Raw genomic sequence first — 19,746 nt, 5'->3', positions numbered from 1 at the left:
TCTACTACAATATTCGTTGCCCAGAAGTTATTGAGTCGGTGAAAAGTCCGTCGGCGCAAGAACACGACAATGCATTTCGCGTATTAATGGCACAGTGTATGCAACGCACTCATCCCAACCGGGTGATCGCCATGCTGCTTCCCTCGTTTCTTTACGATCTTGCAGAGAGTTGTAACCTATTAAAAATATATGAAATTGTTATTATAGATTTTTAACAGAATCAAGATTGTTGTCTCCGGGACGTATGGCTCCCACGTTCCTTTAGCAAACACACAATTTCTTAATAATAATCTTTATTAATCCTTATGCGTGCCACAAAAATGTGAAAAGCGCTAAAAAACTTCGTGTTTTTATCCACACGTTAACTTCACCGTATTTCTCTTGTTCTTTCTTATAGCGATGGCCGACGCTTCGCCTTCTTTTGGCCGTTACTAAACCTATCATATTACATCAACTAATATCATATTAGTTTACATATGTGTGCTTATTCTAAACTATTCAAATTTAAATCAAAATTCTATTACGGCGGAAACATTCCCTCCCCCGTAATTGATCCCGGTTCGTGGTCAGTTACCATCCTCCAAGCCGATGTCCAAAACCGCTATCTTCGTTGCTGGTCTTTCCAAAACGCCGTGCTGGGTCTTTATAGTCACTCGTCGAACTTGTCCATCCTTGGCCATCATTGTGTCGATCACTCGTCCCTTTAACCACAAGTTCCTGGGTAGAAGCTCATCTACGATGACTACGATGCTCCCAATGGTTATGGGAGGTACCTTCTCGAACCATTTGGTGCGCCTGGTTAATACGGGCGCATACTCTTTAATCCATCGCTGCCAAAAACGGTCCCCGAAGCGCTGAGTCTCAATCCATCTACGCTGCAGATTCATCCCTTCTTTTGGCAGTGGCTTGTATCCATTCACTGACCCCAACAGCAGGTGGTTCGGGGTCAAAGCGGCGTCATCCTCAGTTTCCAGACTTACGAACATGAGCGGTCGCGAGTTGATGATAAATTGTGCCTCCATCAATGCATTTCTCAGGCCCTCGTCGTTGAAGGAGTAATTTGGGCAAATGTTTTTCAGAATTCCTTTTGTTGTACGGACAAGTCTTTCCCATGCTCCACCCATGTGTTGTGCTCCTGGTGGGTTGAATCGCCACTTTATGCCATCGAACTTAATGGTGATCTTATCGTGCTCGATCTTTTTCAGCTCTTCGGGCACGGCTTTTTCCGTGGCTCTGAAGTTCGTACCATTGTCTGACAATATTTCCTTTGGAGTCCCTCGAAGCGCCATAAAATTGGAGAGGCACATGATGCATGAACTTGTGTCAAGACTATAGGCGATCTCGAAATGCACCGCGCGCAACGTGAGGCAGGTGAACAGAGCTACCCATCTCTTCTCCTTGCGCCTGCCGACGTTCACCAATAACGGGCCAAAATAATCGTCGCCTGTGTAAGTAAACGGTCTCTGGAAGCTTCCTATTCTCGCTCTCGGAATCGGTGCCATCTGGGGTGGTCTGGGAGCTGCACTGTCAACCTTGCATCGTTGGGATGTACTCCGCACGGATTTATACAACACTCGGAGGCGGCTGATGTAAAACGAAGCCTTGATGTCGTTTATTGCAGTCTCGTGGGCAAGATGATGGTACTTCTCGTGAAAGCTCCTCGCTATTAGGTTAGTTATCCGGCATCCTGGAGCTAGTATAATTGCGTCTTCAGCTATGTCAATTGAGTTCAGTCTGCCTCTAGTCCGCAGTACTCCATCGTTGTCTACATATGCGTTCAATCCGACCAATCTGTTTCCTTTGTGCAGCGTCGCTCCCACGGATAACACTTTCAACTCTTCGGCGAAGGCGATGGCTTGGGATTGCTTATAAAGTAGTATTTTCGCTTTCCTCACATGGTCCATCGTCGTGGCTGTTGGCATGTCTTGCTTGGCGCATTTCGCTCGTAACCGATCGACGAACAGGAATATTATCGCCACTGCTCTATACAACCGCCGCCAGCTCAAAAAATGGTGCGCATTGAACATAACCGCTGATCTCGCACACGTTGTCATCACATGCTTCCGTATTTCTGAAGTATCGATGATGCTCTCCTGCTTTGTCGATGTTGGCCAATGGCTGGATTCAGCTTTTAGGAACCCAGGGCCCATTATCCACGTCTTCTGCTGGGTTTGGTCGGTGATCTTTGTAGCTCCGTCTGCTACGTTCAGCTTCGAGGGTACCCACCGCCATTGCTCGACTTGCGTTGTTTCCAGGATTTCGGCGACTCTGTGCATCACGAACTGATGAAAGTTACGGGGGTCCATAGTTAGCCACTGCAGTACTGTCTTTGAATCTGACCAGTATGTGGCGTTGTCGATTCGCAGGTTGCGCGTGCTCATCACCTTGTGGGCTAAGCGTGCTCCCATAACTGCTGCCTGCAGCTCCATACGCGGAATCGAGAGTGGTTTTAAAGGTGCCACCTTCGACATCGCTATCACCAAAGAGACGTCGACTTTGGAATCCATTGCTACACGCAAGTAGCAGTCAGCAGAATACGCATACTCGCTGGCGTCGACGAATGTGTGGAGCTCCGTTTGACGTGGATCTGATGTGTCTGGGGAGAAGCATCTAGGCACCTCGAAAATCCTGATCTGCCCTAAAAGAGTTTTCCAAAGGCGCCAGTCTTCCAGAATCTTCTCGGGCAGCTCCTGATCCCAGTCGATATTTAGCCGCCATATACGCTGGAGAAGTATTTTCAGCCCAATCGTGTGGCACGACAAGAATCCTAATGGATCGAAGATCGACATAAGGACTTGCAGAACTTCTCGCTTGGTCGGGACTACGTCGGGACTTGCAAATCTGCAGAGAAACTTAAACACATCCTTATGTGGGCCCCAGGACATACCAAGTATCTTTTCAGACGAACAAAAATCCACAGGTTTTTGGCTATCAACATTGCCATTACTTTGCAAGCTCTTAAGGCCTTCTTTTGAATTAGAAGACTAGTTGCGGATCTCGAATCCGCCTCTTCGATGAACCTCTATGACTTGTCTGGTGGTCTGGATGGCCTCCTGTTCGTTTCTCATGCTATCGATGTAGTCGTCGACGTAGTGCGCCTTTTGGATGGCGTTTAAGGCCAATGGGAAATCTTCTTGATGGGCTTCTGCATTTTTATCTCGAACGAAGTGAGCGATGAATGGTGCGCAACTGATTCCAAACGTCATAGCCCGCATAACATAGGTTTCTACTTTATCGCTGCTTCTGTCATACCATAAGAATCGTTGCGCGTGCATATCCTCCTCGCGGATGTTGATCCTGTGAAACATTTCCGCAATGTCTCCGCAAATCGCAATCTTGTTGACACGAAAGGCTAGTAAGACCTCTATGAGTGGGTTCAGGCAATCTGGTCCCTTAAGTAAGTAGTCATTCAGTGCACATCCGTGTGACTTCGCAGCTGCATCCCATACCAGCCTTAGCTTACTCGGCTTATTTGGATTTCGCGCTATGAATATCGGCAGATACCACGTACGGCTGTTCCCACGGCAGGTTTCCTCGTTGGATAGCTTAACTGCGTATCCTTTGTCTAGAAGGTTCCTGACTTGGGCGTCAATCTTTTCGTACATATCAGGTTCCTGAGATACCTTTTTCTTTATGCAGGTAAGGCGCTTCAGAGCGTTACCGCGGCTCTCTGGCAGTTTGTCGATGCCACCACGCCACGGAAAACCGACTTCGTATTTTCCTGACTTCTCTTGGCAGGTGGTCTCTAATATTTTGACTGCTAGCTTATCTTCGGCTGAATATAGCTTACGTGGTACGAGCGTCTCGAGGCTGTAATGGTCCTTGATGTCGTCATGAAGCTCCTGCCAATCGCAGTCGCAGTGATGCATGACAATGGATCGTTGGGGGTTCGTCGATCCTTGGATGGTCCATCCTAGCATACACTTCGATGCTATCGGTTCGTTCCATTTCCCTTCTCGGATCCTGCGAGGGACTGCTAGCTTCCAATTATTCGACCCGATTAGCAATGTCGGCTGGGCAGAATAGGACTCTAGCGGTAAGTCTCTCAGATGCTGGAATCTGCTACGTAGTTCTTTCATCTCGACTGGCTGTTTTGGCAGTGCTAGGTTCTGAACGGTCTGGACGTTGTTCAACCAATAAAATCTATCGGAATTGGTTTCAGAGATTTGGACTGATGCTTTTACGGATTCGCTCTCAATTCGAGTTGTTTCTGCGGTCCACTGTAAACACATTGGCGCAGCTTGGCCTTGTATTCCTAATCTTTGGAATACAGATGCGTCTACTAAAGTCACGGATGATCCTTCGTCTAGGAATGCATAGATTTCGATCATCCTGCTGCCATTGCGTAGCTTAACTGGAATGATGCGAAAGAATTGACTTCCGTAGTTGTCGTCTTGATGCGTACTCACGAGATTTTGTATACAGGCAGTACGTGTGAAGTAGCTCATGGTGCCGCCTTGTACATCCGTTAACTCCACAGTTTCCGGTTCGGCATCTATTGCGATGTACTTTGAGGCAGCAGAAGCATGCTTTACTCGATGTGATTATCTGCCACCTGTGCTGCGTGTCGAGGTTCAAGAACACCTAACATTGTGGTGGGCGGTGACTGATGTCGCCGCACGCCACGCACCCCGATTGAACTTGCTGCTGAGCTGCTTCCGTTTGGCTCGCGTTCGATCGTGCTTGTCCTCGTGATGGTTCAGGCTCATCCGCCTCTTGTCTTTGCGTTGCGCGACTGTTGTGAGTGTTAACTGCGCCTGATTTGTAAAACGATGGCGCCACTACTAAAGATGCTGCCTCTGCAATCTTGTACAACCAATCGCTGAATGCTTTAACTGCTGCTATCCTATCGTCGCGAGGTTGCATTGCCCAGTTTAGCTTGTGTTGGTTGGGAAGCTTATCTACGAGCTCCTTAACCAGCATTGGATTGTTAAGATGTGCCTTCAGATCGCATGCCTCCATAATCGCACAGACGTTGCGAACTGCTAGCGCGTACTCTATTAACGCCTCCAATCTGTCTTTGGGTGGTGCCAGTCTTCGCTCCTGTTCCACCATTCTTTCTAGGATATGCTCTGGTCTGCCGAAGAACATCTTCAGAGTGCTGATGACATCTAGAACTAGGTTCGGAAGTAGAAGTTTATCCCTAATCAGTTCACGAGCCTTTCCTTTAAGCGACTTTTGCAGACGTAGCATGTTTTCCACGTTGGTGTATCCAGCTGCTTTGGTGCTGTATTCGAACGTGCTGATAAATAAAGGCCACTCCTCCGGATCTCCACTGAATGTTGGAAGATCTTTTGGTATAGCTTGCCGAGCCGCTATTTGACTGCTCGTTGGTGAATCTGTAGCTCGAACCATCCCGGCTTCCGGTACATCAGTGGGATTCATCTGCATGAGAAGTTTATACTTTTCTTCTATAAACTTTGCCTCCGATTGCCTTTTCTCCTCTAGCATCTTTAAAAGCAATTGGTTCCTAGTCCTTTCCGGATTTCTTTCCTGCGCGTGTGTGTTCTCTCCGCTGCCGGCCGTATCGATTAGAGTATCGACAGCTAGCGCTTTGTCGTGCGGTTCGGGGGTGGCCATTGCGTCTTCGCGGTGATCTTTGCATACTGCCGTACGGTGCTATGTAGCTGCAACCCGCGAGGCAGAAATCGCAACTCCAGTCCTTGCTCTCAATGTCGTCCTCTACGCCGGCACACTCAAAATGGTACCACCTTCCGCAAACGTCACACTGAACCCAATTCTCTGACGCTGTCTCGATCTTGTTCTCACAAATTTGGCACACTTCTATGTTCATGCTCCACTCTAACTGGCGTGCGTGTTCTGACGCGTCTGCATGTATACGTGTGCTTCTTCGTTCGATCTGCGTGCTTACCTATCTTTTCTTTCTAGGGCAGCCACGCCTTTACCTCTGCCTTGATCCGCAAAAGTCCTTTCGTTCCTGTAATCGACGTGATCAGCTCGACCTAGCTGTTATCTGCTAGGAATCCGACGCTTTGATCCGTAGGTAACGAAGTTTTTTCAGAACGAGGTATTATAGAACGAAGTTTTTTAGAACGAGGTCTTATAGAACGAAGTGTTTTAGAAATGTTGTCTCCGGGACGTATGGCTCCCACGTTCCTTTAGCAAACACACAATTTCTTAATAATAATCTTTATTAGTCCATATGCGTGCCACAAAAATGTGAAAAGCGCTAAAAACTTCGTGTTTTTATCCACACATTCACCGTATTTCTCTTGTTCTTTCTTATAGCGATGGCCGACGCTTCGCCTTCTTTTGGCCGTTACTAAACCTATCGATAAGTTTACATATGTGTGCTTATTCTAAACAATTCAAATTTAAATCAAAATTCTATTACGGCGGCAACAAAGATAAAATATTTACCTAACAGAAAAAAATGGAAACAATAGACAATTCATAAATATATTTTATTATTAAATGACTATAACAATTTATATATGCAATTATCAATCAGTTATATGGCAGCTATAGGATATAGTCGACCAAACAACAGAAGGATGTGTGCAAAGTTTAAAGTCGATAGCTTTAAAACTGAGAGGCTATTTTGCGTAGAAACAGACAGACAAAAAAACCAACTTAAAAAACACCAAGCTTATGATCAATCAGTTATATTGCAACTATAGGATATAGTCGACCGATCCCGACCGTTTCGACTTATATACTGCCTATATATATACTGCTTATAAACAAAAGAAGGATGTATGCAAAGTTTCAAATCGATAGCTTTAAAACTGAGAGACTAGTTTGCGAAGAAACAGACAGACACACAGACAGACAGACACACAGACAGATAGACAGACAGACGGACAGACGGACATGCTTATATCGACTCAGGAGGTGATCCTGATCAAGAATATATATACTTTATAGGGTCGAAGATTTGTTCTTCACTGCGTTGCATACTTTTAACCAAAATTTTAATACCCTCTAAAAGAGTTTTACCCTGGAAAGTTCGACTGGACTCATGGCTTCTTCAGAGGGGTCTCTTGTTCTGGCATCCTGTATTAATTTTACTAGTGCTGGGATCAAATGAGCTATATCCGGCTACTGCATTAAATGCGTCTGTCTCGAAGAAGAAACGGATCAATCTTAACAGGTGCATTGTGAGACATGCACATAGCTGTGCTCAGCTTCAAGTTTTTCCCGCCCTATAATACCAGCACATTCGTAAATTTGCGACGGCTACCTATATTTGTCGCTGATAAGCTGCACTTGGACCCCAGTGATTTAGCTTGTGCTAGGTTGGTTAAGAAAGATGGCGACATTAATGCTCTCAAATTCGTAAATTTTACAAATGCAGTTCCAGAGCAACATTTCGCCGCCGTCTGCAATGATGACTTTTGGACCATGTAGGTAAAAAACCATTGTTTCCTTCATAGAAAGCCTGCTATCAAACCCTGGAACGTCAAAAACCCCCAGTATGCGGCCGCGCTGAAGCCGTTATTTCTTCTACTTCCCCTTCTACTTCTTTGACCTATCGCCAAGATTTGCCATAGTGTCAAGGTACTCGGCCTTACAGTTACGAAAAAATTAACATTTTTAATTCGTAACCTTATAATATAACCAGCATGGATTCTTGCCTGTGCGGTCCACCACAACTAATTTAGCGGTTTTCATTAAGCACTGCATTAAAGCCTTTGAGCGCCGATGTCAGGTTGATGCTATTTATATAAATATTTATATATTTATTTATATTCTCTAAAGATTTTTACAAAGGTTGCCACGCAGCTATACTAGCTAAACTGTTGAGATTAGGTGTTTATTCCTCCTTGTTAAGGACCGACCATACCACGTTCCTATTGGAAATGCTATCTTTATCAGATAATGCATTCGCACACATAACATCCCTTAACTTCCAAATGCATCGTAGAACTGATGGCGGCAACATAACAGACCGACCTACGTGGTACCGACCTTCCAAGCTAAGATCAGATAGGTCGTGCGCGGCAGTCCTACTTCCAAGCGGTGGGCGCGAAGTCCCGCGACTAACGCCACAGTTTTTTTTTCGAAATGCGAATAGTAACTGTCCTCTTTCCGACAAGAATTTACGATCAGTGGGATGTCTGGAGAGTAGTGTATAAGAACCGCATCAGATGCGATCAGATTCTTTAGTATTTTGAATATTTTTTGCTTTTAGTAGTCTCGGTAATTGAAGCAAGAAGGTTCGGAAAAATCCCAGAAATCTTAATCAGTCCCAGAAGCGCTTACAACTATTTTTTCTCTTTTGGTAGTGGCGCGATCTTTACATGGATAGTTGTAACTTTGTCAGCTAATGGCCCAATGCCGATGCCGTCAACTTTAAGTCCCAGAAATTGATTTCGATTACAACCAATTGTATACACGCTTTCGTCAAGTCGATTTTGGCAAAAATTGATAATCCTTCTATCGATGGCAAGATATACTGATCGCAAGGATTTTTTGGCAATGCAGTTGCGTCCGTTTAAGTAATACGACGCGTTGACATATGGTGGGTGAGTGTATTGACTAGACTTCTGCATGAATGTACTCATTTCTTAAAAATTCTGCACTCATTCTTTATTGTACACTATACTCTATAGATCATAATTAGAAAGCACAACATTTTCAGAGTACTCACTTCGAGTGTAAAGATGTGTATTTTTTTTCAACACTGTACAGCTTGTATGTCACCTGTACCATACTTGCTAGATCTGGTTAATCGCAGCAGCTAGCTTGTTAAATATTTTAAAAAATTCGGAAAAAACAAGCTACTGTCCAACTCGTTGGAATACTATATTTAACCTCTTGAAGTCCGTTGAGTTAAATTGGATGGCAATTTCGCGGTTTTGGTGGAAATAAATTAAATATTTAGAATTACGGACATACATTTGGCGGATTGGAGAACATTCTTGCACCTTTTAAGAGTCAGGAAATTTCACTCAGTGTACAGTAAATCAACTGCACACCAAAACACTACTGCACACTGTTGACTACTGCATATCAATATACTATATACGATCCGATATAGATATAATAATATAAGCTGCTACCTAACTGCAAGGGTATATCAACTTCGGCTCCGCCAGAACTTAAATTTCCTTTCTTGTTTTTGGATTGATTTAGTAATTTTATTTAGATAATGATTAAAATAATAATTTTAATTAGATAATTTAAGAACACTTAAAATATAAGCACGAACTTTAAAACACTCCAGTGCATGTAACGCGACGCAGTGCAATGGCGGCTGCATAAAATAGTTTTGGTTGCAAAGTTATGAGTTATTTTTAATATAACATTTTTTTGTTTTGGAAAATACTGCAAAAATCTTATTTCTTGAATAATTTTTGAACCAGAAATCGGAGGTGTCAATCGACGCGTATTCAATAGTTAAATGTAAATAAAGAAAATAAAATAAAAAAAAATAAATATTTTATCTGGCTGCAACCACTACTGCAACCCAAATTTAAAGAATCAACGATTTCACCCAAAGTTCTCACAAACTTAATGACTTTTAGCAATCTTTTTGATAAAACATATTTAATTAAATACCTTTTGATTGGTGTATCATTTAATTGGATCAAACACAAATAGATAATTTTTCACCTTAAATGAGTTTTACAGAATGTGTTTTATTTAACTTACAGTCTATTATTGTTTAATATAATTTCTTTTGTATACAAACTTTACATAACTATATATATCAATTTTATATAATTATAAATCCACCTTAAAAATCCATTAATATTTGTTCAAATAGTATCTTCGAAGTATTTGAGAAAATACTTATTGTCTGGGTTGACCCGATCTATTTGCATTGAAATATTGAATTGCTGTTTACCTGAACAGTGCTAAGTCATTTGACAGAGTATGGTACAGCGGTATGGCTTCATAAGCTGCAAGACCTCCTACCACTTATTATTGAAATATATGTGGCAACCCTAAGTGCTTACCAAAGCACAATCGAACTCGATATCTTATGAGAGTATCGATATCGCTGGAGGCCCTCTCTAGAAACACAACTTTCTCTGCGCCTCACGACATCGACAGCCTCATCTGCAGCTAGCAACGCTTTTGTTATTTTTCATTAGTTTTTAAGCAAGTATATAGTGAATAAACGAACATTAAATTGGTGACTCCGACGTGATCACTATATAGACGCGAGCACCGGTGCTTACAATGGCAAACAACGACACCACACAAGACGACGCCGACGTCTTTCACGATACCGTTAGCCGCGGTTCCGACGCAGTTATTAACCGCGTAGCGGTTAAAATTCCGCCCTTTTGGACCGAGCACCCAGAATTATGGCTGTGGCAAATCGAAGCCCAATTCGTTCTGGCAGGAATAACTGCAGACGACACGAAATTCAACACGATCCTGGCGTCAATCGAAGCACCGGTACTGGCCCGAATTGCCGACGCCATCGTCAACCAACCAGGCACAGGCAAGTACGAAAACTTAAAGTCGTGCATTTTGGAACGCTTCTGCGAAAGCGAGCAGAAGATAATCCAGAAGTTGATTTCGGAGAGTGACCTTGGTGACAAGCGCCCCACACAACTGCTCAATGAGTTAAACGCACTCGCCGCATAGGGAAACAAAATTGACGAAACTTTCTTAAAAGCACTGTGGCTGCAGCGCCTACCAACACAAGTGCAAGCGATCTTGCAAGCATCGGACGCCTGCCTAGCAGATTTAGCTAAGTTGGCAGACAAAGTCATGGAAGTCGGCGATTTTCATCATATACGCACCGTTGACGCCAAATCGGCGCCACCCAGCAGCACCGTTTTCAACGAACGTCTAGACCGCATCGAGCAACAAATCAACGCGCTGTTCAAAAACCGTTACCGCAGGAACAGTTCATCCACATTAACGGATTGCAACAGCGTCCTGACTTCAGGCTTGTGTTGGTACCACAGCAAATTTGGCAACGCCGCCAAGAAATGTCGCCAACCATGCTCGTTTTCCTCCGAACCAAAAAACTAAAACAGTCTTCGGATTCGGTGACCACAACACAATTGCCCGCCTCGCCATTAACGACAATTACTCCAAAACTCAATTTCTCATCGACACCGGCGCCGACATTTCAGTGATGCCACCCTGCAGAATCGCAAAAACTACTCCAAAGCTCACTCCAAAGCTTCTTTTCGCCGCCAATGGTCCGAAGATACAAACCTATGGAGAAAAACGCATAACAGTGTCGCTGGGATTGGGACGAAACTTCGTTTGGACCTTCGTATTAGCTGACGTCAACTGCGCTATCATTGGAGCTGATTTCTCTCAACATTTCGACTTTCTCGTCGATATGAAACGACGCAAACTCATCGATCGAGCTACGCTGCACGAATCAACATGTCACGCGCCTCAACGTAAAATCAACGCGATTTTATCCTACGACACGAGCAACCAATACGCTAGGTTGCTACACGAATACCGCGATCTCGCAACGATCAACTCAAACCGGCTGCCAGCAAAGTCCGAAGTAACGCACTTCATCTCGACCAACGGCCCGCCTACTCACGCCCGCGCCCGACGACTAGCGCCCGACAAACTCAAAGCCGCACAAACTGAGTTCTCCTACCTCATCGAACAAGGAATATGTCGCCCCTCAAAAAGCCACTGGTCCAGTCCATTACACCTGGTAAAGAAAGCAAACGTAGAGTGGCGACCATGCGGCGACTACAGAGCACTAAACAACGTAACAGTGCCGGATCGATACCCTATTCCGTACATACTGGATGTAACAAGCATCCTACACGGTAAAAAGATATTTTCAAAAATCGACCTGCAAAAAGCATACCACCAGATCCCTGTCGAACCGCAAGATATTCCCAAAACAGCAATTATCACGCCTTTTGGCTTTTCGAATTCTTTTTCATGACATTCGGCTTACGCAACGCAGCGCAAACTTTTCAGCGTCACATAAACAACGAAATACAGGATCTCGACTTTGTTTTCAAAAACATCGACGACATTCTGATCGCTTCAGAATCCGCGGAGCAGCACGAGACACACCTCCGTACGACCCTCGACCGCCTTCGAAAGGCACATCTCACCGTGAACTTCGAGAAGTGCCAATTCGGTAAATCACAACTCACGTTCCTGGGACATGACATCAGCCAGCACGGTTTGAAACCATCCGAAGCCAAAGTGGAAGCCATTCGCCACTTAAAATAACCGCTTATAGCTAAAGATTTAAAAAAGTTTCTGGGTATGATCAACTTTTATCGGCCGTTTATCCCACGTGTTGCTTATAACCAACACATACTCAAGACGCTAATCCAAGGCAATAAAAAGTACGACAAAACCCCGATACTCTGGTCTACCGAAGCCGACCACGCATTCGACGCCTGCAAGAACGAGCTTGGAAACGCTACGTTGCTGAACTACATGGCACCTAACTCGCAATTAACACTAACCACCGATGACGCCATGGGTGCCGTGTTACATCAGATTGTCAACGAGCAGACGCAACCACTGGGTTTCTTCTCCAAGAAATTCACACCGACGCAAAAGAAGTACAGCACCTACCATAGAGAACTGACTGCCATCTATCAAGCCATTTTGCACTTCAAGTTCGCATTGGAGGGCAGAAACTTTATAATTTTCACCGACCACAAGCCGCTGATGTACGCTTTCAATCAAAACAGCGAGAAAGCATCACCGCGACGCGCGCGCCAACTGGATTTCATCAGCCAATTCAGTACCGATATCCGGCACATCACAGGAAAGGAAAACAACGTGGCTGATCTTCTCTCACGCATCGAAGCCATCAAACACATCGACTTCGACGAGATGGCACTGGAACAGGAAAACGACGACGAACTACAATTGCTACTCAATTCTGATCCAGAAAATACCATCTCACTAACCAAATTATCCCTTTCAGGCTCAAACAAGCAATTGTACTGCCACGTCGCCAATAACCAGATACGCCCGTTCGTGCCCAGATGTCTACGCCAAACCGTGGTTCAAGCCCTGCATTCGCTGAGCCATCCAGGAGTTAAGGCGACGAATAAATTGGTCGGCAAACACTATGTTTGGCCCCACATGGCGAAGGATGTGGCCAAAATCGTACGCTCTTGCATCCCGTGTCAAAAAGCTAAAATCCAACGACACACAAAATCGCCACTGGGAGAGTATGCCGCCAGCGACGCCCGTTTCGAACACATCAATATCGATATCGTTGGCCCACTGCCATCATCGAACGGATACCGATACTGCCTCACGTGTATCGATCGCTTCTCAAGATGGCCCGCAGCAATCCCTTTAGTCGACATCACAGCACAATCTGTGGCCAACGCTCTGATTTCGGGCTGGTTCGCTTTGTACGGAATCCCTCTCTACATCACAACAGATTTAGGCCGACAATTTGAGTCCACACTTTTCCAAGAGCTCGCCAGAATTTGCGGTTTTAAGCACCTGCGCACGACGGCGTACCACCCACAAGCCAACGGGATGATCGAACGCTGGCACAGAACATTAAAAGCTGCCTTAAAATGCGCCGATCCTATTCACTGGAGCAGTTCCCTGCACTTAATCCTCCTAGGCCTACGTACAACAGTTAAAAGCGACATCGGGTTGAGCCCAGCTGAAATGGTTTACGGCACCGCTCTACGTGTCCCTGGCGGATTTTTTACACCAAACACAAAAAAACATACCGAGTCTGAGTTCGCCGAGGCTCTTCAAAAAACCATATCACAGCTACCAACCACTAAGCCAGTGCACCATCATACACCGCATGAATTTGTGCACCCGGATTTAAACCATTGTACCCACGTCTTCGTCAGAGTGGATCGAGTCAAAACTCCTCTAGAAGCAAACTACGAGGGTCCGTTCGAAGTGCTAACAAAGCACGACAAGTACTTTACGCTTAAAGGACATACAAAAGACAACAAGGTGTCTATCGACAGACTTAAACCGGCATACATCTTCCAAAACGAATCTCCCTCGACTCAAGAGAAAATGTCAGCGCCAACTGCCCAGCCAACCGAGCTGTTATCAAGATCAGGACGACGAGTCAGATTCCCAGCAAAGTATATTTCCTAACAGGAACTCTAGGAGGGGGGTACTGTGGCAACCCTAAGTGCTTACCATAGCACAATCGAACTCGATATCTTATGAGAGTATCGATATCGCTGGAGGCCCTCTCTAGAAACACAACTTTCTCTGCGCCTCACGACATCGACAGCCTCATCTGCAGCTAGCAACGCTTTTGTTATTTTTCATTAGTTTTTAAGCAAGTATATAGTGAATAAACGAACATTAAAGATACATTACATATACAAATCAATTTTCTAATAAAAATGTTGGAAACAGCCCCAAGCATCTTTAAAAATAGCAATGTTACAACATTTCCGATTGTTCAGGTATATGGCAACTAGAGGATATAGTCGCCGATCCTTATGAAATTTGGCAGATAAGATTGCATTTTTCTAAAAACGCTTGGGGTTGTTTCCTAAATTTTTATTAGAAAATTAATTTGATAGTGAAATTCTCACAAGTTTATGGCTATGATTGCCTATCCCGTAGCAGAGTGCACGTGTGGTATCCACTTTTTCAAAGTGGTCGTGAGGGCATAGATGATGATCAACATGTGACAAAATTTATTCCAATATGATCCCGAAACGAAACGCCAGAGTTCTGAATTGAATGTACCGGACAAGCCGAAATCCAAAAAATTGAGCGTGGAGAAGTCAAAAGAGACGAAAATGCTGATTGATTTTTATAATTCCTGGGATATTGTCCACAAAGAATTTTTCCACCCGGACAAAACGTCAATGCGGTATCTGCTACCTTAGAGTTTTGAAGCATTTGGTGCGGCGTATTCGACATGTTCGGCTTTAATATAGCGAAGATAAAAGTTGGCGTTGGCACGATTATGTGCCGTCTCATCTATTGACGCTTGTGGTCATAAGTTATTTGACAAAAAATCACATTTTAACTATAACCACTTACCATATTCACCTGATATGGCACCGAGCGACTTCTTCCTTTTCGGATAAGTGGATTAGCCCATGAAAGGAAAGCATTATACCGGCCAACGAGCTAAAACACATGGTAACGCATCCAAAAATTAATTGATTTTTATTTATTTACATTACACTTTATTAACGTTAAATTTAAAATAAATTTCCAAAATTGTGTAATTTATTTTTGCATGGTTAAAAACCAAGTTAAAACGGTTTCCGCTTATTTCATCTTATTCGTCTTGTATTATTTACAAATCAATTTTTTTTTCTACTACAATATTCGTTGCCCAGAAGTTATTGAGTCGGTGAAAAGTCCGTCGGCGCAAGAACACGACAATGCATTTCGCGTATTAATGGCACAGTGTATGCAACGCACTCATCCCAACCGGGTGATCGCCATGCTGCTTCCCTCGTTTCTTTACGATCTTGCAGAGAGTTGTAACCTATTAAAAATATATGAAATTGTTATTATAGATTTTTAACAGAATCAAGATAAAATATTACCTAACAGAAAAATCTATAAAAGAATATTTCGCATCAGCGATGGCAACAATAGACAATTCACGAATATAATTTATTATTAAATGACTATAACCATTTATATATGCAATTATCAATCAGTTATATGGCAGCTATAGGATATAGTCGACCAAACAACAGAAGGATGTGTGCAAAGTTTAAAGTCGATAGCTTTAAAACTGAGAGGCTATTTTGCGTAGAAACAGACAGACAAAAAAACCAACTTAAAAAACACCAAAGTCGACACTTATGATTAATCAGTTATATTGCAGCTATAGGATATAGTCGACCGATCCCGACCGTTTCGACTTATATACTGCCTATATATATACTGCTTAGAAAGATGTATGCAAAGTTTCAAATCGATAGCTTTAAAACTGAGAGACTAGTTTGCGTAGAAACAGACAGACATACAGACAGACAGACGGACAGACAGACACACAGACAGATAGACAGACAGACGGACAGACGGACATGCTTACATCGACTCAGGAGGTGATCCTGATCAAGAATATATATACTTTATAGGGTCGAAGATTTGTTCTTCACTGCGTTGCATACTTTTAACCAAAATTTTAATACCCTCTAAAAGAGTTTTACCCTGGAAAGTTCGACTGGACTCATGGCTTCTTCAGAGGGGTCTCATGTTCTGGCATCCTATATTAATTTTACTAGTGCTGGGATCAAATTAGCTATATCCGGCTACTGCATTAAATGCGTCTGTCTCGAAGAAGAAACGGATCAATCTTAACAGGTGCATTGTGAGACATGCACATAGCTGTGCTCAGCTTCAAGTTTTTCCCGCCCTAAAATACCAGCACATTCGTAAATTTGCTACGGCTACCTATATTTGTCGCTGGTAAGCTGCACTTGGACCCCAGTGATTTAGCTAGGTTGGTTAAGAAAGATGGCGACATTAATGCTCTCAAATTCGTAAATTTTACAAATGGAGTTCCAGAGCAACATTTCTCCGCCGTCTGCAATGATGACTTTTGGACAATGTAGGTAAAAAACCATTGTTTCCTTCATAAAAAGCCTGCTATCAAACCCTGGAACGTCAAAAACCCCCAGTAAGCGGCCGCGCTGAAGCCGTTATTTCTTCTACTTCCCCTTTTACTTCTTTGACCTATCGCCAAGATTTGCCATAGTGTCAAGGTACTCGGCCTTACAGTTACGAAAAAATTCACATTTTTAATTCGTAACTTTATAATATAACCAGCATGGATTCTTGCCTGGGCGGTCCACCACAACTAATTTAGCGGTTTTCATTAATCACTGCATTAAAGCCTTTGAGCGCCGATGTCAGGTTTATGCTATTTATATAAATATTTATATATTTATTTATATTCTCTAAAGATTTTTACAAAGTTTGCCACGCAGCTATACTAGCTAAACTGTTGAGATTAGGTGTTTATTCCTCCTTGTTAAGGACCGACCATACCACGTTCCTATTGGAAATGCTATCTTTAGACCTTTCATTACCTCCTCTGGTTTTCCACAAGGCAGCTCCTTTACTTTACTCACATAGATATTTTTACTGCCTATGTTATTGGGAATTATAATTTGCAATTCAAAGAGAAGGAAATTCAAATGTTCCAGTTATGTTTTTTTCCATATCCATATCCATTTTTTTTTAATAGGTTAAATAGTTGAGACTACATTTTTTTAAATTGATTTTATAATGAATATATCATATTCAATCTATTTGTTTCTTATTATTATTTATGTGTAAATAAGGATATATTAAATTGATTTCATGTAATGACAAAGTAGTAATAAAGAATGACAATGGTGATTGGGCACGTTAATTGGCGGTAGCTGTAGCTCGATCTGCGGCCATATCACAATACCAGATAATGCATTCGCACACATAACATCCCTTAACTTCCAGATGCATTGTAGAACTGATGGCGGCAACATAACAGACCGACATACGTGGTACCGACCTTTCAAGCTAAGATCAGATAAGTCGTGCGCGGCAGTCCTACTTCGAAGCGGTGGGCGATGACATGTTATAAGCCTTAAATTTTGTAAGTCCCGCGACTAACGCACACATCATTCTTTTTGTAAAGAGCAGTATATAAGTACAGCCAAGAGTTACAATATTTGGCAAGTGCCCGGTGGATCGAACCGAAAAGGAATCACCACTTATTTAATATTTCATTTTTATTCATATTTTTTGTTTATTTTTAATTAAAAATAAAGTCAACGCATTTTTGAGTTGCCTTACAAATACATACAGAAACAAAAAATGTACTTTACACATTCGTTTAATTTTTTAAACTCCTTATGTCTTTTACAAAGAAAAACATGTATTCATGTATTTATTTTATGTAATGTATTTTTGGTGTGCTTAGTGTGGTTTAATCTAAGCGATCCAATATATTGCGGTCCCCAAATCTACTGTGGATTCTTTTAATTTTTATATTAAATATCTTAATTTCAGTCATCGAACTCTCGAACGAACTGACGCCTCTTGTCTCCAATCTTCGGTTTCAACTCGATTTCACCTTGTTCTGCAAACCACGCGATCATTGCACCAGCGCTCTCATAATAAACAAAACTTTTAATTCTTAAAGGTCCTTCACTGTAACCCCAAGGCCCCCCAATCTAACCGAAATTGGGTTATTATCTTTATTAATCATTGAGCACATATGGTCAGAAAATTTAAGTTTTGGGTCTAATAGGACGCAAAATTATTTGAAAAAAATATGTAGCCTAAATGACATAATAAGAAAAATGTTTAAGATCGATAAAATTACATAAGTTTGCATTTTGCTCTATTAAGAATTTGGTATTACCTAAGCACTATTTTTGATAATTATCTGGCGCCACCTGACGTTTTCATTGGGAAGTTTAACCAGATTTTTGGCAGAACGTGCTCAGAACGTTTTGACGTACGAATAATTTGTGTTGCTTTCAGTGACTTGAAAAAAGCAATTTGACAGAAAATGGAATTAATTCGTAAACATTTTCGCGCAATCATTTTTCACGGCTTTCGATATGAATTAACAAGACAACAGTGGATCGATGAACTTAAATCTTTGTATGGCGATTGAGCACCATCTCATAGCATTGTGAAAAACTGGTATAATGAATTCAATCGTGGCCGACGCACGCTCGAAGACGAAGGTCGTCCAAACTGACGACCAAACTGATCAGTTCCGTGCATGAGCTGATAATGCAAGATCGTCATGTGACATACCGTGAGATAGAGGCATCCTTGGGCATTTCTTCCACCACCATACATTCGATATTGCATAAACACTTGGCCGTAAAAAAACTTTGTTCTCGTTGCATCCCGCACAATTTGACAATCGCTCAAAAAAAGGCTCATATAAATTAGTGGAAAAAAAATTTGAAAAAATACAATCGCGGTGTTTCAAAAGACGTTTATAAGATCGTCACAGGTGACGAATCATGGATCTGTGCTTATGAGCCCGAAGCAAAACAGCAATTGAACGTGTGGGTCTTTGAAGACGAGCCAAATCCAACGAAAGTTGTTCGTGGAAGAAGCACTTTGAAGCAAATGGTGGCCTGTTTCTTCGGTAAATCAGATCATGTGGCGACTGTTTCGCTTGTGCAACGTAGGACGGTCAATTCTGAGAGGTACACCACAATTTGTTTGCCTGAAATCTTCGGAGAAATTGGAAAAACAAACAAGAGAAGACGGATCATTCTGCACCATGACAATGCGAGCTCTCACACAGCTCAAACCAGCGCCTTTTTGACCGGCCAAAATGTCGAATTGTTGGGTCATCCGAAATACAGCCCTGACTTGGCACCCAATGATTTATTTTTATTCCCGCACATCAAGAGAGTAGATGCTGTTGAATCGTTCAAAAACCATGTTTTGGAGGTGTCTCAATCGGAGTGGATAAAGTGCTTTGATAATTGGTTTGAGCGCATGTAAAATTGCATAAGTCTTGCTGGAGAATACTTTGAAAAACAATAAAACCACTTTTAATCATAAATATTCGCATTTTCATTATTAGGCCAGAAATATATACAGCAACCCTCGTATCAGGGGAATTTTGGGAAACGAATATGTGTTTCGATGGTGGGCAACGGTTTTGGTGTAGTATCTAATATCGCAGCATTAATTCGTTCCAGGGGTCTGGAAGGTTGATTATCCTGTTCGGTGACTTTTAAGGGGGTTTGAATTATTTGGTCTAATACCATCACTTGAATTGATGCCAAAGAGAACATATGGGCAATTGCTAATTTATACTAAGATATTCGGAAGCCGAATTTTTCCCAGTTCCAGCCTTTGGGTGGCCAA

At 42.6% G+C, this 19,746-nt stretch overlaps 4 protein-coding genes across 6 annotated transcripts in view; 1 reads left to right on the top strand and 3 right to left on the bottom strand.

Annotated features, from left to right (window-relative positions):
* Window positions 1-566: 566 nt before the first annotated feature.
* Window positions 567-2,885, bottom strand: LOC123257618. The gene has a single exon (XM_044717370.1). The coding sequence runs from the start codon at window positions 2,883-2,885 to the stop codon at window positions 567-569; it is 2,319 nt and encodes a 772-aa protein (XP_044573305.1).
* A 99-nt stretch (window positions 2,886-2,984) lies between these two features.
* Window positions 2,985-5,580, bottom strand: LOC123257617. Its single transcript, XM_044717369.1, has 2 exons — window positions 4,590-5,580; window positions 2,985-4,495 (listed from the first exon to the last, which is right to left on the bottom strand). Exons 1-2 carry the CDS (start codon window positions 5,578-5,580, stop codon window positions 2,985-2,987), a joined length of 2,502 nt encoding a protein of 833 aa, XP_044573304.1.
* A 4,572-nt stretch (window positions 5,581-10,152) lies between these two features.
* LOC123257616 lies at window positions 10,153-10,566 on the top strand. The gene has a single exon (XM_044717368.1). The coding sequence runs from the start codon at window positions 10,153-10,155 to the stop codon at window positions 10,564-10,566; it is 414 nt and encodes a 137-aa protein (XP_044573303.1).
* A 4,475-nt stretch (window positions 10,567-15,041) lies between these two features.
* The window catches only part of LOC6502590 (protein NipSnap), an 82,083-nt gene continuing 77,378 nt past the window's right edge, over window positions 15,042-19,746 (bottom strand). For all 3 annotated transcript variants that reach the window (XM_032456095.2, XM_044717292.1, XM_044717291.1), the window contains one exon: window positions 15,042-15,388. In XM_032456095.2, the coding sequence (XP_032311986.1) occupies window positions 15,240-15,388 (149 nt within the window). In that variant the 3' untranslated portion in view covers window positions 15,042-15,239. The remainder of the gene's footprint in view (window positions 15,389-19,746) is intronic.

The sequence above is a fragment of the Drosophila ananassae genome, chromosome XR (genome assembly GCF_017639315.1).
Source record: "Drosophila ananassae strain 14024-0371.13 chromosome XR, ASM1763931v2, whole genome shotgun sequence".
Lineage (NCBI taxonomy): Eukaryota > Metazoa > Arthropoda > Insecta > Diptera > Drosophilidae > Drosophila > Drosophila ananassae.
The sequence above is the reverse complement of the archived record's forward strand: the minus strand, read 5'-3'. Positions and strand labels throughout refer to the sequence as shown.

Excerpts from the sequence above, each read along its gene's own strand:
- LOC123257618 (XM_044717370.1), bottom strand. The coding sequence starts at position 2,885 with ATGTCCTGGGGCCCACATAAGGATGTGTTTAAGTTTCTCTGCAGATTT.
- LOC123257617 (XM_044717369.1), bottom strand. The coding sequence starts at position 5,580 with ATGGCCACCCCCGAACCGCACGACAAAGCGCTAGCTGTCGATACTCTA. Across the intron at positions 4,496-4,589 it reads CAGTCACCGCCCACCACAAT|ATGCCGAACCGGAAACTGTG; the intron begins GTTAGGTGTTCT and ends ACATCGCAATAG.
- LOC123257616 (XM_044717368.1), top strand. The coding sequence starts at position 10,153 with ATGGCAAACAACGACACCACACAAGACGACGCCGACGTCTTTCACGAT.